This window comes from Sapajus apella, unplaced genomic scaffold (genome assembly GCF_009761245.1).
Source record: "Sapajus apella isolate SASKATOON/1434 unplaced genomic scaffold, GSC_monkey_1.0 scaffold8, whole genome shotgun sequence".
Lineage (NCBI taxonomy): Eukaryota > Metazoa > Chordata > Mammalia > Primates > Cebidae > Sapajus > Sapajus apella.
Window position 1 is genome coordinate 9,490,389 of NW_022436948.1, and position 15,269 is coordinate 9,505,657.

General features: G+C 48.5%; 1 protein-coding gene across 1 annotated transcript; it reads left to right on the forward strand.

Moving 5' to 3' along the window:
• Positions 1-12,958: 12,958 nt before the first annotated feature.
• Positions 12,959-14,971, forward strand: CLDN14 (claudin 14). The gene has a single exon (XM_032276924.1). It carries the CDS (start codon positions 13,906-13,908, stop codon positions 14,623-14,625), a length of 720 nt encoding a protein of 239 aa, XP_032132815.1. The 5' UTR covers positions 12,959-13,905; the 3' UTR covers positions 14,626-14,971.
• Positions 14,972-15,269: the final 298 nt, after the last annotated feature.

A 15,269-nucleotide genomic window follows, 5' to 3' on the forward strand; every position in this document is an offset into this window, starting at 1 on the left:
CACCAAGTCCAGCCCAGCCCTTTGTCCTCTTGGGACTCTTGCAGTGCAGCCACCGGTGCTGGGAAAGGCCGTCCAGCGCAATGGTCTGGGGGTACTCCCAGGACCACTCACCCCACCTGCACCCAGCACTGACCAGCACTTGGCCCCTTGACTTAGTCCAGGCCTGCTGTCATTCTCCTGGACGACCATGGTCTCCTTCTCTGTGCTCAAGCCTCCCACACCTCCTCCCTGATCTCCTGTCTCAAGACATCATGTTGCTTCTTATTTCCCTGAGAAAGTGGAGCAATCTCAGAATGTGTGTTAGTGGCCGCTGTCACATCCCCTAGCCTCCCCTCCCATTCTGGAGAGCACTCTCCACATGCTGCTCAGAGCCGGCCTCTCCATGTGAGCTCAGGATCCCTGCTGTCACTACACCATGTTTCCCTCCTCACTGGACCATCTCCTCGGGCATGCAAACATGCTTCCGTCTCTCATCTTCAAAACAGCAGCAAAACAGGAGCCCTCTCTTGCCTACACAACCCACTGGCAGAGGCTCCTAACTCTTTGGGTTTGTTTTTCTGTTGTCGATGCTGTTCTGGGCAGCAGGGATGGCAATTGCCTGGGTTCCCTTGGGGAATCTGGCAAAGCTGATGTATTCTTCTCAGCACAACATTTTTAAGTGTGTAACAGAACACATGGCATGCAGGATTATAAAGGAAGTAAATTATATTAAAGCATAGTTATCAAAATATTTTAGCACAGTTTTGTTCCCAGTAATGCATCACCTTCTTTATTAATGCATTATATTATGAGATCTAACAAGGGGCTTATGAGTACCATTTGAAATCTTGAGGATGGTAAATGTTCTTTGCAGGTATCTGCAACACCTGTAATGCGATACAAAATATCATGATCTCTATTGCTGATGAAGGCAGAGGCACGGGTCATATTGCTGGAGGTGGCTGCCTCCATTCAGGATTGAAGAAAATGCTTGTTGTCATAAGAGGTCAATGAAATAGAAGATGTCACTCTTTTTCCTGGCTGAGTTGAGAGAGACCCTGAAGTCCGTGGGCCCTGGTTCCCGTCCTAAAACTGTTGCCTCATTTCCTGATGCCCTGGATGGTTCAAGTTCTTGAAAGAGTTCTCTGGGCTCATTCTCTCCTGTCCCTCTGTCCCTATTGTCTCTTGAACCCACTCCAACCAACTCCACAGAAACTGAGCCTATCAAGATCCCCGATTTCCTTCATGTCGCTGCTCCAGCGGTCACTCTTCAGTGCCCAGATGACTTGATCCATCAGATGACTTGACCGGACACAGTAGAATGCCCTCTCCAACATGGAGCTCTGTCCTTACTCACCAGCCTCGGGGTTGACCCTTCACTATCAGCCACTCCTGTAGCCCATGGCTGGCTCCTCTTCCCCTCCCTCTCCTCATCCCTCCCCTGATGTTGGACTGTTCCTGGAATCAGCCCTGGGGCCCCTGCTCTTCCCTGTCTAACACTCCCTCCTAGGAGCCTCTATCCCAACTTTTAATCCCATCTCCAGCCTGTGGAGACACAAACACTTCTCCAGTTCAGTTCCCCCCTGAACCCTGCACCTGTATATCCAACCATGGTTTCCCAGCTGGGTGGGCACAGACATCTCAAACTCAACACGTCCAAAACAAAATTCCTTTCTTCTGCCCTTCATCCTCTGTATCAGTCAGAGTTCTCCAGAGAAACAGAACCAATACGATGTGTATCTATATAGAAAGAGATCTCTTTATTGTAAGGAACTGGCTCACATGATTGTCAAGGCTGGCAAGTCCAAAATCTGCAGGGTGACCCAGGCACAGTGGCTCACACCTGTAATTCCAACACTTTAGGAGCCCAAGGCTGGAGGATTGCTTGAGCCCAGGAGTTACTTTTCAACATAGTGGGACCTCCATCTCTACAAAACATTTTTAAAATTAGCCAGGCATGGTGACACATGCCTGTAGTCCCAGCTACTCAGGAGGCTGAGGTGGAAAGCCTATAAAATTTTATTTTATAGATGGGATCTTGCTATATTGCCCAGGCTGGTCTTGAGTCTGAGAAGTCAAGACCAGCCTGGGCAATATAGTGAGACCCCATCTATAAAATAAAATTCTGCAGGGCGGGCTAGCTGTCTGGAGACCCAGGATCGCTGAAACTGCCGTTTGTCAGAAGGCAGCCTGCTATAGAGCTGAGAAGGCTGATGTTTCAAATAAAAGCCACTCTTCTGGAGAAAGCTTTCTTGCTCGGGGGAGGCTGCATGTTACGGACTAAACGTTTACATTCTCACAGTCAGGCGCAGTGGCTCATGCCTGTAATCTCAGCACACTGGGAGGTTGAGGCGGGCGGATCACCTGAGGTCAGGAGTTTGAGACCAGCCTGGTCAGTATGGTGAAAGCCTGTCTCTACTAAAAATACAAAAATTAGCTAGATGTAGTGGCAGGCATCTGTAATCCCAGCTACTTGGGAAGCTGGGGCAGGAGAATCACTTGAACCTGGAAAGTGGAGGTTGCAGTGAGCAGAGATTGCACCAATGCTCTCTAGCCTGGGCTACAAAGTGTAGACTCTGTCTCAAAAAAAAAAATTTTTTTTTAATTTGCATTCTTCCAAAATCCTTACATTGGAGCCCTAACCCCCAATGTGATAGTATTTGGAGACGGAGCCTTTGGGAGGTCATTAGGGTTTGATGAGGTCAAGAGGGTGGGCACCCTCATGATGAGATTCATGCTCTACAAGAAGGGAAAGAAAAAAAGACTTCTCTCTGCCTGCATGCAAAGAAAAGATCACATGAATTTCTACCAGGAAGCAAAGCACCCAGAACCTTGATCTTAGACTTTCCAGCCTCCGTAATTGTGAGAAAACAAATTTCTGTGGCTTAATCCAGCAAGTCTGTGGTACTTTGTTGTGGCAGCCTGAGCTGACGAAGACACCAGTCTTTTTTTGTGTGTTCCAGGCTGGCCTTCGCCTGATTGGGTGCAGCCCACCCACATGCTGGAGGGCAGAATTTCAGTGTTAACCTTGTCAAAACACTAACCTAATAGAAACCCAGAAAACAGTGTTCAATCACAGATCTGGGCACCCCACGGCCCAGCCAAGTTCACACATTAAATTGATCATCACACCCTCCAAACCTAGATCTCCAGTCCTCTTCAAGCTCTCAATAAATGGCAACTCCATTCTTCCAGTTGCCCAAGATGATAACTTCAGGCACCTGCATTTCACACCCCACCGCTAAACCATCAGCACATCCCGCCAGCCTCACCTGAATGGAGAAACTGACCTCTTCCTGGCACCCACCTCTGTCTCCGCCACCTTGGCCCGGCCTCCCGGCATCTCTTACCTGAGTGATCACAAGAACCTCTTGCTTGGTCTCCCTAGTTTCAGCCCAGATGTAACCTTGGACAAGTTATGTAACCGTTCTATGCCTCAGTTTCCCTATCTGTAAATAAGGATGGCAACACGCACATTGAGATTTATTTAAGAATTAAATGCCTATGGAAGCACTTAGCATGTGTTTGGCATATCATAAACACTCTATAACTTTAACTGTGACTGTTTTTACTCTCATCATGAAGTACAGCTTTAGAGCACCTGGGCTTCAAAGGCTAACTTGACAGAGAATGAGTTTGAAACCTCACGTTTAACAGTATTTTCCTTAGCATTAGAAAATCTTAGCCTTATGTTTTCATTTGACACCACATTTTAACCACGGCAATTTATTCCCAGTTCAATAATTTTCAGAGGCTTGCAAAATTCACAGAATTGTTATCTTATTCATGATGGTTTTCAGCCAGTTGTGACAATGTCCTATTGCTTATTTGGGGATTTTTCTTCTTTTGTTTTTCTATTTTGATGTAAGTCCTGACTAACGGGGGATCCCAGAGGGCTCTGCTGGATTTCCAAGGCAAAGCCTCAGCAGGCTTCTGGGTCACCTCATTCAAATCTGGACTCTGCCCCAAATTTGGGCTTTTATGGTCTATGAAACCAAGATATGTTGACTTAAGAAAACCAGACATCCAGCCTGAAAAGGTCAGTCACCAATTTGGGTGCAGCCCAGCCAATTGCACACAAGCTGGAGACATGACTCTCGAAAGTCTGTGAGCTACGTGAATTCACACACTTTTTAAGTCTGGAGAAATTTGATTACAATTTGATTACAATTACTGTATGGGTTACTTACTATAGATTGTGTTTGTGCTTGAATTTTCAAATTTGCAGGGGGCTTTCCAGATTCTTCTTTCTCCATGTCCTCTACCTTATCCTTAGATTTTGTCCTCCACACTTTGGGACATGAAGCTAGCCATGGCTTTGATTTTTGTCTTTTCTTTCTTTCTTTTTTTCTTTTTTTTTTTTTTTTTTTTTTGTTTGAGACAGGGTCTTGCTCTGTTGCGCAGGCTAGAGTGCAGTGGTGCAATCATGGCTCACTGCAGCCTCAACCTCCTGGGATCAAGTGATCCTCCCACACAACACCCAACGTAGCTGGGAATACAGGTATGCACCACCATGCCCAGATAATTTTTTTGATTATTATTTTTTTTTTCGGTAGAGACAGGGTCTCACTATGTTGCTCAGATGTTCAGACTGGCCTTGAACTCCTGAAATCATGCAATCCTCCCTCCCACCTTGGCCTTCCAAATGTTGAGATTACAGGTGTGAGCCACTGCAGCCAGCCTGTTTTTATCAATGACAAATGTGAAGCCACCAGATCACGCTCAATGCCTGTCCTGGAAGGGGACGTAGTTCTCATAATCAGAGATGAGGTTTCTTCATTTGTTTGTTTTTTGCGGTACGATATGGCTCTCTCCCCCAGGCTGGAGTACAGTTGCACAATCTCTGCTCATTGCAATCTACCCCTCCCGGGCTCAAGCCATCCTCCCACATCAGCCTCCAAAATGGCTGGGATAACAGGCTTGAACCACCATGCCCAGCTAATATTTTTTATTTTTAGTAGAGTCGGGGTTTCACCATGTTGACCAGGCTGGTCTTGAACTCCTGAGCTCAAGTGATCCTCCCACCTCGGCCTCCCAAGGTACTGGGATTATAGGCATGTGCCATAGTGCCTGGCCAAGCGTTTTTTCTGTAATTCTCTGTGCTGCCATTCAGCCAGTCTGCTGGGTGTGTTTCCTACGGCTGCCACAACAAAGCACCACAAACTGGAAAGCCCAAAACAACAGAAATTTATTCTCCCATGATTCTGGAGGCTGGAAGCAGGAAACTCAGGCGTGGGCAGGCTGGTTCCTTCCAGGACTGTGAGGGAGCATCTGCCCTGGGCCTCCCCCTGGGCCTCTGTGGGTTGCTGGCCATCCTCCGCGTTCCTTGGCTTGGTAACTTCTCATTCCACCCTCTGCCTCCATCTGCATGCGTTCTTTCTATTTCCGTCTTCACATGCCAAGTCTCTTGTAAGCACAGCAGTCCTATCAGTTTAGGATCCATGCTATTTTAGTATGACCTCATCTTAACTAAGTATATCTGCAATGACCCTATGTCCAAATAAGGTCAACTCTGAGGCACTGGGGAGAAGGAGGACTTCGACATGTCTCTTTTGGGGGAACAGGTCAATCCATAGCATCCCCTAGATAAAGTGTGCCCAGAGAACACTTAACCATTAGTCATCAAATAATCAGTTAAAGCTTTAGGAAATATGTTTATGTCCACCTGGGTTTTTTGGGTTTTTATTTTTTGTTTTACTTTTCTAGTATCTTTGTTCTCAGATGGCAAGTTTTTCATCACCTACACCTTGAAAAATGAAAAACAACAACATAGCAAATCTGCCTGTCTTGTCAGGAAAATTCACTCTGAAAAGGAACCAATGTTTTTAAGTAAATGAAATTCAATCATTTCCTTTTTAAATGTTGATCTACTGCATTTTAGGCTGGGCATGGTAGCGCATGCCGGTAATCCCAGCATTTTAGGAGGCTGAAGCAGGTGGATCACAAGGTTAGGAGTTCGAGACCAGCCTGGTCAGTATGGTGAAACTCTGTCTCTACTAAAAAAAAAAAAAAAAAAAAAAATTAGCCAGGTGTGGTCGTGCATGCCTGTAATCCCAGCTACTTGGGAGGCTGAGGCAGGAGACTTGCTTGAACCTGGGAAGCAGAGGTTACAGTGAGCCAAGGTCACGCCACGGCACTCCAGCCAGGGTGACAGAGTGAGACTCCATCTCAAAAAAAAAAAAAAAAAATGTTAATCTACTGCATTTTAAATGAATTCTAATGAACTTTGGTGAGTTGAAATGAGAGAGACAATGCCTCCGGAAAGGGTTTTAAATGTTTGTGGTCATGGTGACTTAAGTTTGTAGTTTTCAGTAAATCAATAGGTCATTCAACCTTACTGAGTTGAGAATAGCCTCTGTGACCATTTAACCATACACCATGGTTTTCATTTGTGTTAACATAAACTTTTACTCAAATCAGTTCTTAATATAAAAAAATAGATTTCTTCATCCAAAAGGGAGGGGAGGAATTCATGGAGCGTGTCATTTCTGTATGATTTTGAGTAGGATACTTCACATTTGTTTTCCTGAATAACAACAGCAAGCAGTAGCTATCATGATAGTAATAAGTCGTGGTCATGTAAGTACCCTGTCTCTGCCTCTCGTGGAAAGACCGCATGAAAGACTCTGCGGATGGCACAGAAAGTCCTCACACATTAAAAATACAGATGCCTGCCAGTCTGAAAAAAGAACCCAAGGAAAGTTAGAGAAAGTTTGGAATAGTAATGAAGAAAATTCTATTTTTAGAGCCAAAAACCCCACAGTACAGTGCATTTGAAATGAATATGAAATGGGTTTTCCAAGGAATCGGTTGATCACTTTCTCATTTTTACATATTTGTGTAGGAAGATGTGCTAAAAATAGCCCCTCTAAAGTATCCCTAAGGTTCTTGAAAAGATATGTATTTGTTTTACAGGTTATTAAGAAACACAGTGTCCAAGATTTCTTAAGAAATACTAGTTGAGGCCAGGCGCTGTGGCTCACACCTGTAATCCCAGCACTTTGGGAGGCCAAGGCAGGTGGATCACTTGAGGCCGGGGGTTGGAGACCAGCCTGGCCAACATGGTGAAACCACATCTCTACTAAAAATGTAAAAATTATCTGGATGTGGTTGTGGGGTCCTGTAATTCCAGCAACTCAGGAGGCTGAGGCAGGAGAATCGCTTGAATCTGGGAGGCAGAGGTTGCAGTGAGCTGAGATCACACCACTGTACTCCAGCCTGGGCAACAGAGTAAGACAAGACTCTGTCTAAAAAAGGAAAGAAAAGAAAAGAAAGGGAAAGAAAGAGAAAGAAAGAAAGAAAGAAAGAAAGAAAGAAAGAAAGAAAGAAAGAAAGAAGAAAAGAAAAGAAAAGAAAAGAAAAGAAAAGAAAAGAAAAGAAAAGAAAGAAAAGAAAAGAAAAGAAAAAAGAAAAGAAAAGAAAAGAAAAAAGAAAGAAAAGAAATACCAGTTGAAGTTATTTCACGCAGATACTTCATAGCATAAGAGTTACTTTCCTTTCTCTGTGTTGGGTAGTTTTGCTAATATGTCTCATCTAAATGAATCCAAATCTCCCTTGAGTTTATTTTTAGGTCTCAAATTCAAGCATTTATGATTTTGTTTGTTTTGTTTGAGACAGAGTCTCACTCTGTCACCCAGGCTGGAGTGCAGTGGTGCAATCTCAGCTCACTGCAACCTCCACCTCCTGAGTTTAAGTGACTCTCCTGCCTCAGCCTCCAAGAAGCTGGGATTACAGGGCTGCATCACCAAACCCAGCTAATTTTTGTATTTTTAGTAGAGAGGGAGTTTCACCATATTGGCCAGGCTGGTCTTGAAATCCCAGCCTCAGGTGACCTGCCCGCCTCAGCCTCCCAAAATGCTGGGATTACAGGTATGAGACATTGTGCCCAGTCTAAAGCATTTATGAAATAGCTAGACAGTAAGAAAGAGGTCATTTGGTTGGGGTGACAGCGAGGACACTCAGGTTTTTGAACCAGACATTTTCTTAAGTGGACGATCAACGTTGAAGCAACTCTACATTCTTTCAAGGGCCAATGATGATGTTCATTTGAAGGTGGCACTTCATTTTTCTCTAATGAGTTTACAGAAAGCAAATCAAGTTTTACACTGTTTCTGTAACGGACCCAACACCATGTCAGAGCATGTGGGGGCAAACTCGTACAATGGCTCGTTCCCAAACATCTCGAGAGCCACTCAGACCACGCGGCAGGCAAAAGGCACTGGCGGCGGCCTCCTCCAATTCCCACCCTGCACAGTAGTGCTCAGGGCAATTCCAGATACAGAAACTTCCACCGTGCCTGGCTCATGCCCCAGCTCCCCACTGGCGACCAGTACCCGACATTTCCTTCACCAGTGTGGGTAGTCAAGAGCCACGGAGCAATGCATGTCCAGAGAAAAGCTTTCATTACAGGGGCTGATTTTGCAAGGGATGAGGTGACAGCAGCAGGTGAGACTGCTGAGGGCTAAGGAGAGCAAGGGACTCAAACACCCCACGTGTCCACCGCTGCGCCCCTCCAAGAAGCCTGGATGGACAGAGGCCCAAGGATACACCCTGAAGAACTAGAGAAAGGACTTCAGATGATGGGACAAAGTGAAGAATGAAACAGACATGCCCAGGGAGGGGGCAGTCAAGACGTGGGCTGGAAAGCAACGTGTCCACCCCTCAGTCCTGGCCAGCCTATTCCCATGGCCATTGCTGTTGAAATAATGATTAATTTGGAGCTAAAGTTGATGCAGCTGGGGTCCAGGTGGGCCAGGAGGTGAGCCAAACGAGGGCACCCTACTGTGTGCTCCTGCTTTATTAAAGAAAAACATAGCTCAGGGAAAACAGAGAGAGACAACGTCGAAGTTTATAATGAACACACACAAACCCTGTCTCGTCAGAGCTGGTGATCCTGAAACCAGAGCCAGTTGGAAGGGCCTATTGCAGCTCTGCTGCTGCACAAGTGCCCTTCACAGATTTTCAAAATTCTTTACAGCTCTATCATTTTCTAGTACTCTCTCTGCTGGGGACGAAGCTGACCAAAACTCTAAGGTTTAATGACTGTGCTATTGGATTTCCAACTTGCATGGGGCCTGTAGCCTCTTTGTTTTGGCCAATTTCTCCCATTTGGAATGGGGGTATTTATCCAATGCCTGTACCCTCATTGTATTTAGGAAGTAACTAATTTGCTTTTGATTTTGCAGGTTCATAGGCAGAAGGGACTTGCCTTGTCTCAGATGAGATGTACTTGGGCTTTTGAGTTAATTCTGGAATGAGTTAAGACCTTGGGGGACTGCTGGAAGGGCATGATTGTGTTTTGAAATGTGAGGACATGAGATTTGAGAGGGGCCAGGAGATTTGAAAGGGGCCAGAACATGAGATTGAGAGGGGCAGAAAAATATGGTTTGGCTGTGTCCCTCCACAAATCTTACCTTGGATTGTGGTTCCCACTATCCCCACGTGTTGTGGGGAGGGAGTGGTGGGAGGTAGTTGAATCATGGGGGTGGTTTCTACCATGCTATTCTCATCATAGTAAGTTCTCACAAGATCTGATGGTTTTATAAGGGGCTTCCCCTTTGGCTCGGTTCTCATTCTTCTCCTTCCTGCCGCCATGTAAAGAGGATGTGTTTGCTTCACCTTCTGCTAGGATTGTAAGTTTCCTGAGGCCTCCCAAGCCCTGTAGAACTGTGAGTCAATTAAACCTCTTTTCTTTATAAATTACCCTAGCCTCAGGCAGTTCTTTATAGCAGCGGGAGAAAAAACTAATACAGCAACCCAGTCTATCTCACCATTGCCAAGTCCAAGTGGTGTGCCCAAGTGATTTTACTGCAAGTTGTTCTTTGGTAAAGGGAGTGGCGGGTGTGGGGGCGTCTCTAGTCAAGGAAGTTTAGCAGATGCTGCACATGAGACCTTTTCTGGGAAAGTCACAATGTTCGCTGACACATTTCCAACTATGCCAAACCCTACAGTCACCCAGGCTTTCTCAAACATATCTGACATTCATGCCCTTGACATAAGACATCCCGCAAATGCAGCATTCCAAGGTATGGTCATTGGGAGACTCAGCCCTAAATCCTGCTCTCGTGTGCAGTTAAGCCACATACTCCCCACCCAGGATTGTGCTTTCGGGGTTTTATGATCCCAAATGCAAGACCCAGCACTGATTCCTCTAACACATCTTGTTAGATTCTGCCTTCCCACCTCCACCCAGCCTGCCGAGGGCTTTCTGGAGCTTGATGCTTGGATCTCTGTTCTGGACCCGTATCTCTCTAGCAAATCTTCCCACACGCACACACGTGACTGCAGGAAAACAGTAGCCCACAGGTGAACACCAGTTCAGCCCTGCAGGGGCTGCTCCTCTGGGAGGCCAGGCGGGGCAAGTTCCTTCCTATACAAACAGCCCTGCAGGGCAGGGCACTTCCGGAGCATCAGGGAAGAATTTTATGTGGTTTCCAGGGAGATGCGTTCAGTAAAAGTTATTTTTCCCTTGAAAGGCCCCAAAGTGAAAAGTAGTTGCAGGGAAGTTGAATTATTACCTAATGCCAGTAGCAGCTGCTGGTAAAGAAGAAGGAAAGGGGGTTGGGGAGCTGGTGTCTGCGAGTTGGGGGCTCATTAACACTCACTTCTTAAATTAGCAAATCCTTATACCACGAGTTTAAAAATAGCAGGCTAATGGTTTCTAAAATTAGCCATCATTGCTCTCCATAAATATTTAGACCTCCAATAAACCTCTGGTCCACTTGCCTAGCCTAATGGGCTTGGCTTTCATGCCACATTCTTTAGGATCCATATACTTCACGGTTGACCTTGACAGTGAGAGCCGCAAGAAGCCCCACTATGCTTGGACCAGGGACATCCCGTGTGGCCGTCAGCCTCAAAGCAGGGCAGGAAGGGATCTCAGAGGCCATTTGGAGATCTGAGCACCTGGAGAAGCCTGTGGTCCTGGTTTCCTTGGGACTGTCTGAGTTTTAGCACTGAAGGTCCCCGTCCTGGGCAACCCCTCAGTCCCTGGCAAAGCAGGACCCGGGGTTGCCCTGACTGACCAAACCCCTGCAAAAGGGGCAAGGCCGCTGTTCTGGGATCTCTGTGGGAAGGAGAATCTGTTGCTAACCCCACCCCTCAGCCCTCACACTGACTTCAGTCCTATCTCGATGAGGCAGGTAGTGTTTAAAGTGGGGATGACACCACGGAGCCCACTAGCCAGACCAGGCATAGCATTTTCATCCTCTGCCCCTCGTTTCCCCATGTGGAAAATGGGGATGGTAACAGTCACGGCCGCATGAGGCTGCTGGGAATACACGAGGACATGCGTCCGTGTTCAACCCGCACTCAGTCCCTCAGCTGGTACCATCAGTGTGCTGAGGGCGCAGTGTGGGTCCGCCAGCACACCCTCTGGCTATGCATGTCAGGGTGGCCACCTTGGCCTTGGTGCCAGCACCTCCCCCAAGGCGGTGACCACAAGACAGCTGCCAGCAGGGACTGTGACGTTGTCCTCAGCCCCTGGACAGAATGACTGCTTGCCGAGCGGAGGGAAGAAAGGCTTTGTGCAAAGCCAGCATGGTGCACGGTGCGTGTGGCAAATTCTGGGCTGTGAACAAATAGTCATCCAAAACAGCAGCAGCAAAGCCTCCCTTAGTGTATCCGTCCGTGCTCACACTGCGACCAGAGTCAAAGAACCACCTGAGACTGGTAACTTATGAAGAAAAGAGGCTTCTTTGACTCTCGGTTCCACAAGCTGTACGGGAAGCATGACTTGGGAGGAAACTTAGAATCTTGGTGGAAGGCAAAGGGGAAGCAGGCATGAGCCACACGGCCGGAGAAGGAGGAAGGGAGAGCGGGGAGCGGGGAGGGGCTGCACGCTTTTAAACAAGCAGATCTCGTGAGAACTCACTATCACACAAAGAGCAAGGGGGAGGTCCGCCCCCGACCCATCCGCCTCCCACCAGCCCCTTCCTCCAACACTGGTGACTGCAATTCCACAAGAGATTTGGGTGGGGACACAAATCCAAACCCTCCCACCTGGACACCCCTGAGTCCGCCTCGTGTCCTGTGAGGCACCATGATGTCTTCTTCTTATTCACTTTTGTTTGTTCATCCACCAGGACAGAACTAGTTACCTCCTACAATGCCAAGGCATTTAAACCCAGTATATGTTTTTAGATCAGCAAGATGATGGTTTAGACTCCCAGTGGAAGCATCGGTTATTAATTATTTATTCACCAAGTGATTTACATCTAGTAGGGGATTTATTTATTTATTTTTCAAGGCAGAGTCTCACTCTGTCACCCAGACTGGAGTGCCGTGGCACGATCTAGGCTCACTGCAACCATCACATCCTGGGTTCCAGCGATTCTCCTGCCTCAGCCTTCCAAGTAGCTAGGTGGTGGCATGCACTACCAATGCCCAGCTAATTTTTGTATTTTTAGTAGAGACGGGTTTTCACCATGTTGGCCAGGCTGGTCTCAAACTCCTGACCTCAAGTATCCACCTGCTTCAGTCTCCCAAAGTGCTGGGATTACAGGCGCGAGCCACTACGCACTGCTGGGCATTTCTTGACAATGTCCCAGGGTCTCATGGGCAGCACCCTGCGGCCCCACCTTCCTGCCTGCAGCCTGCACAGCTTAAATGAGGCTCAGCCCTCTGCAGAAAAAGAAACAGGTTTTGCCTACTGAGTTCTTGGCCACTTTGGGACACTGGACTGACTTGTCATCAGCAGAGATGTTTCCCTTTTTTTCCCTTCAGAATCAAAAAAGAAGCTGAGCCCCAGGTTGCCCACTGGACGGTGCAGCCAGGGCCCAGGGCTTCCTAATTCTCTGTCTCGTTGATTACCTTTTTCCCGGCAGGAGAGAAAAGCAAGTGGTGTCCACTCGGGACTTCCCCTCCCCTCCCTTCTGCTTTCCTTTTTTTCCTTCCTTTCTCTGCCCCCTTCCTTCCTTTCTCCTCCCTCCCTCCTCCTCTTCTTCCCTCTCTCCTCCCTCCCTTCCTTCCTTTCCATATTTCTTAGTGTCTTCTATATGCCTGGCCCTACATGGGTGCTGGGTCCTTGTCCCCAAAAAGTGTCCTGGATTTTGGTATGCTAAGAATTCTTTAAAAGACTTTGAAAGGGCTCGACATTCCCATATCCCTGAAAGCCAGGTAGCAGCCTCTGTCTTGTAACAAGGTCACCCTCAGACAGCCCTCGCCAATGACAATTGGACATAGCAAATGGGGAGCGTGGTGGGAGCGGAGGTCTGTGCTGGAGAGAAGGGATGCTGGCCCGTGGTCCTACCACGGCTCCCGAAGAGCCGTGACCTTGGAAATTCCTGCCCCAGCATCAGCTGACAACCTCTAGGTCACATCCAGCTCTGGAATTCTGAAGGCAGCATCTGACCTGCCTAGGGAACTAAACCTCTCCCTGGCTGAGCATGTGGGTGGGGAAGCTGCCCGCTTCAGAAAACCCCTCATCCTGACAACCACGCAGGGCCGTTTTCTAAGTCGCAGCTGGAACACACCTTAGCACCGTCAGTCCAAGGTGCAAATAGAGCGTGTTGATTTAACAACGTTATTCCTGATTACTGATGAACAGAAGGACAGGAGATTCCAGTGCAGCAGCAGTGCTTAAGGGTAGACATAAGCAGAACTTCCCGCAGGCGCTAAAGCCCTTCCCTGAGGCCAGCATCCGGCTGTCACCCTTCAGATCCTGCCTTTCCAGGAAAGCAGGTATTCTCCCACCCAGTGACGTCTCAGAAACTATTTTTGAGAACATGCTAATTGCCACACCAACTGCCTATGGAAAACTCGGTTTCGGTGACAGAAATAAGTACACGAGATAATCTTTAACCCGTTTCCTTTCTCTCCCCACTCCCGCCTCGCTCGGCTTCATTAGGGTTCCCGCCGGTGCCTGAGGAGCGGCACGACCCCGAGGGCCCAGGGAGTTGCCCGGCTGGCCTAGGCAGGCAGCTGACCATGGCCAGCGCGGCCGTGCAGCTCCTCGGCTTCCTGCTCAGCTTCCTGGGCATGGTGGGCACGCTGATCACCACCATCCTGCCACACTGGAGGAGGACGGCGCACGTGGGCACCAACATCCTCACGGCTGTGTCCTACCTGAAGGGGCTCTGGATGGAGTGCGTGTGGCACAGCACAGGCATCTACCAGTGCCAGGTCTACCGCTCCCTGCTGGCGCTGCCCCAAGACCTTCAGGCTGCCCGTGCCCTCATGGTCATCTCCTGCCTGCTCTCGGGCATGGCCTGCGCCTGTGCCGTCATCGGGATGAAGTGCACACGCTGCGCCAAGGGCACGCCTGCCAAGACCACCTTTGCCATCCTCGGCGGTGCCCTCTTCATCCTGGCTGGCCTCCTGTGCATGGTGGCCGTCTCCTGGACCACCAACGATGTGGTGCAGAACTTCTACAACCCGCTGCTCCCCAGCAGCATGAAGTTCGAGATCGGCCAGGCCCTGTACCTGGGCTTCATCTCCTCGTCCCTCTCGCTCATCGGTGGCACCCTGCTTTGCCTGTCCTGCCAGGACGAGGCACCCTACCGGCCCTACCAGGCCCAGCCCAGGGCCACCACAGCCACCGCGACCACCGCCCCCGCCTACCAGCCACCAGCTGCCTACAAAGACAACCGGGCCCCCTCAGTGACCTCAGCCACCCACAGCGGGTACAGGCTGAACGACTACGTGTGAGTCCCCAGGGCTGGCTTCTTCCCACGGCCGCTGCAGGCTGGGTCCCCTGTGGGAGTGTCAATGGAGGCAGGGGTTCCAGCACAAAAGTGACTTCTGGGCGATTTTTGTATTCAAGGAAATAATGTGAACGCAAGGAAGTGTCTTTAGAGCGCAGGGACAGAGGGGAAATAAGAGGAGGAGAAAGCGCTCTTACCAAAGACTGAAAAAAATCCCATTTTTGTATTTATTATATGTATTTATGTGGGTGATTTGATAACAAGTTTAATACAAAGTCACTTGGGAGTTTGGTCAGTGGGGTTGGTTTGTGATCTAGGAATAAACCCTGTGGACATGGCTGTTTATGAAACGGACGGTATCTGTTATTCTGTCTCCTAAGGTGCTGGTAACCACAGTCAAAGCTCATTGGGTTCAGGGTTGCAGAGCTGTGCACCAGTGCTGACCACAGCACCAGTGAGTCCCGACTCTGATGCAGGGTGGGGATCTTGGGGAGGGCGGGGCTGATCTCCATCTGTAAGACGCTTGGAAACACTAGAGTGGCACCCCGGCTTGAACTCAGGGGCAGTGCCGGAGAGAAGGGGCTTCCTTGGAAAAAGACAGTTGCCAGAAGTCACAAAATAAGGACAATGTCGGCCAGGCATGGTGGC

Bases quoted from the DNA above. Each gene is read 5' to 3' on its own strand.
- CLDN14 (XM_032276924.1), top strand. From the start codon at position 13,906: ATGGCCAGCGCGGCCGTGCAGCTCCTCGGCTTCCTGCTCAGCTTCCTG.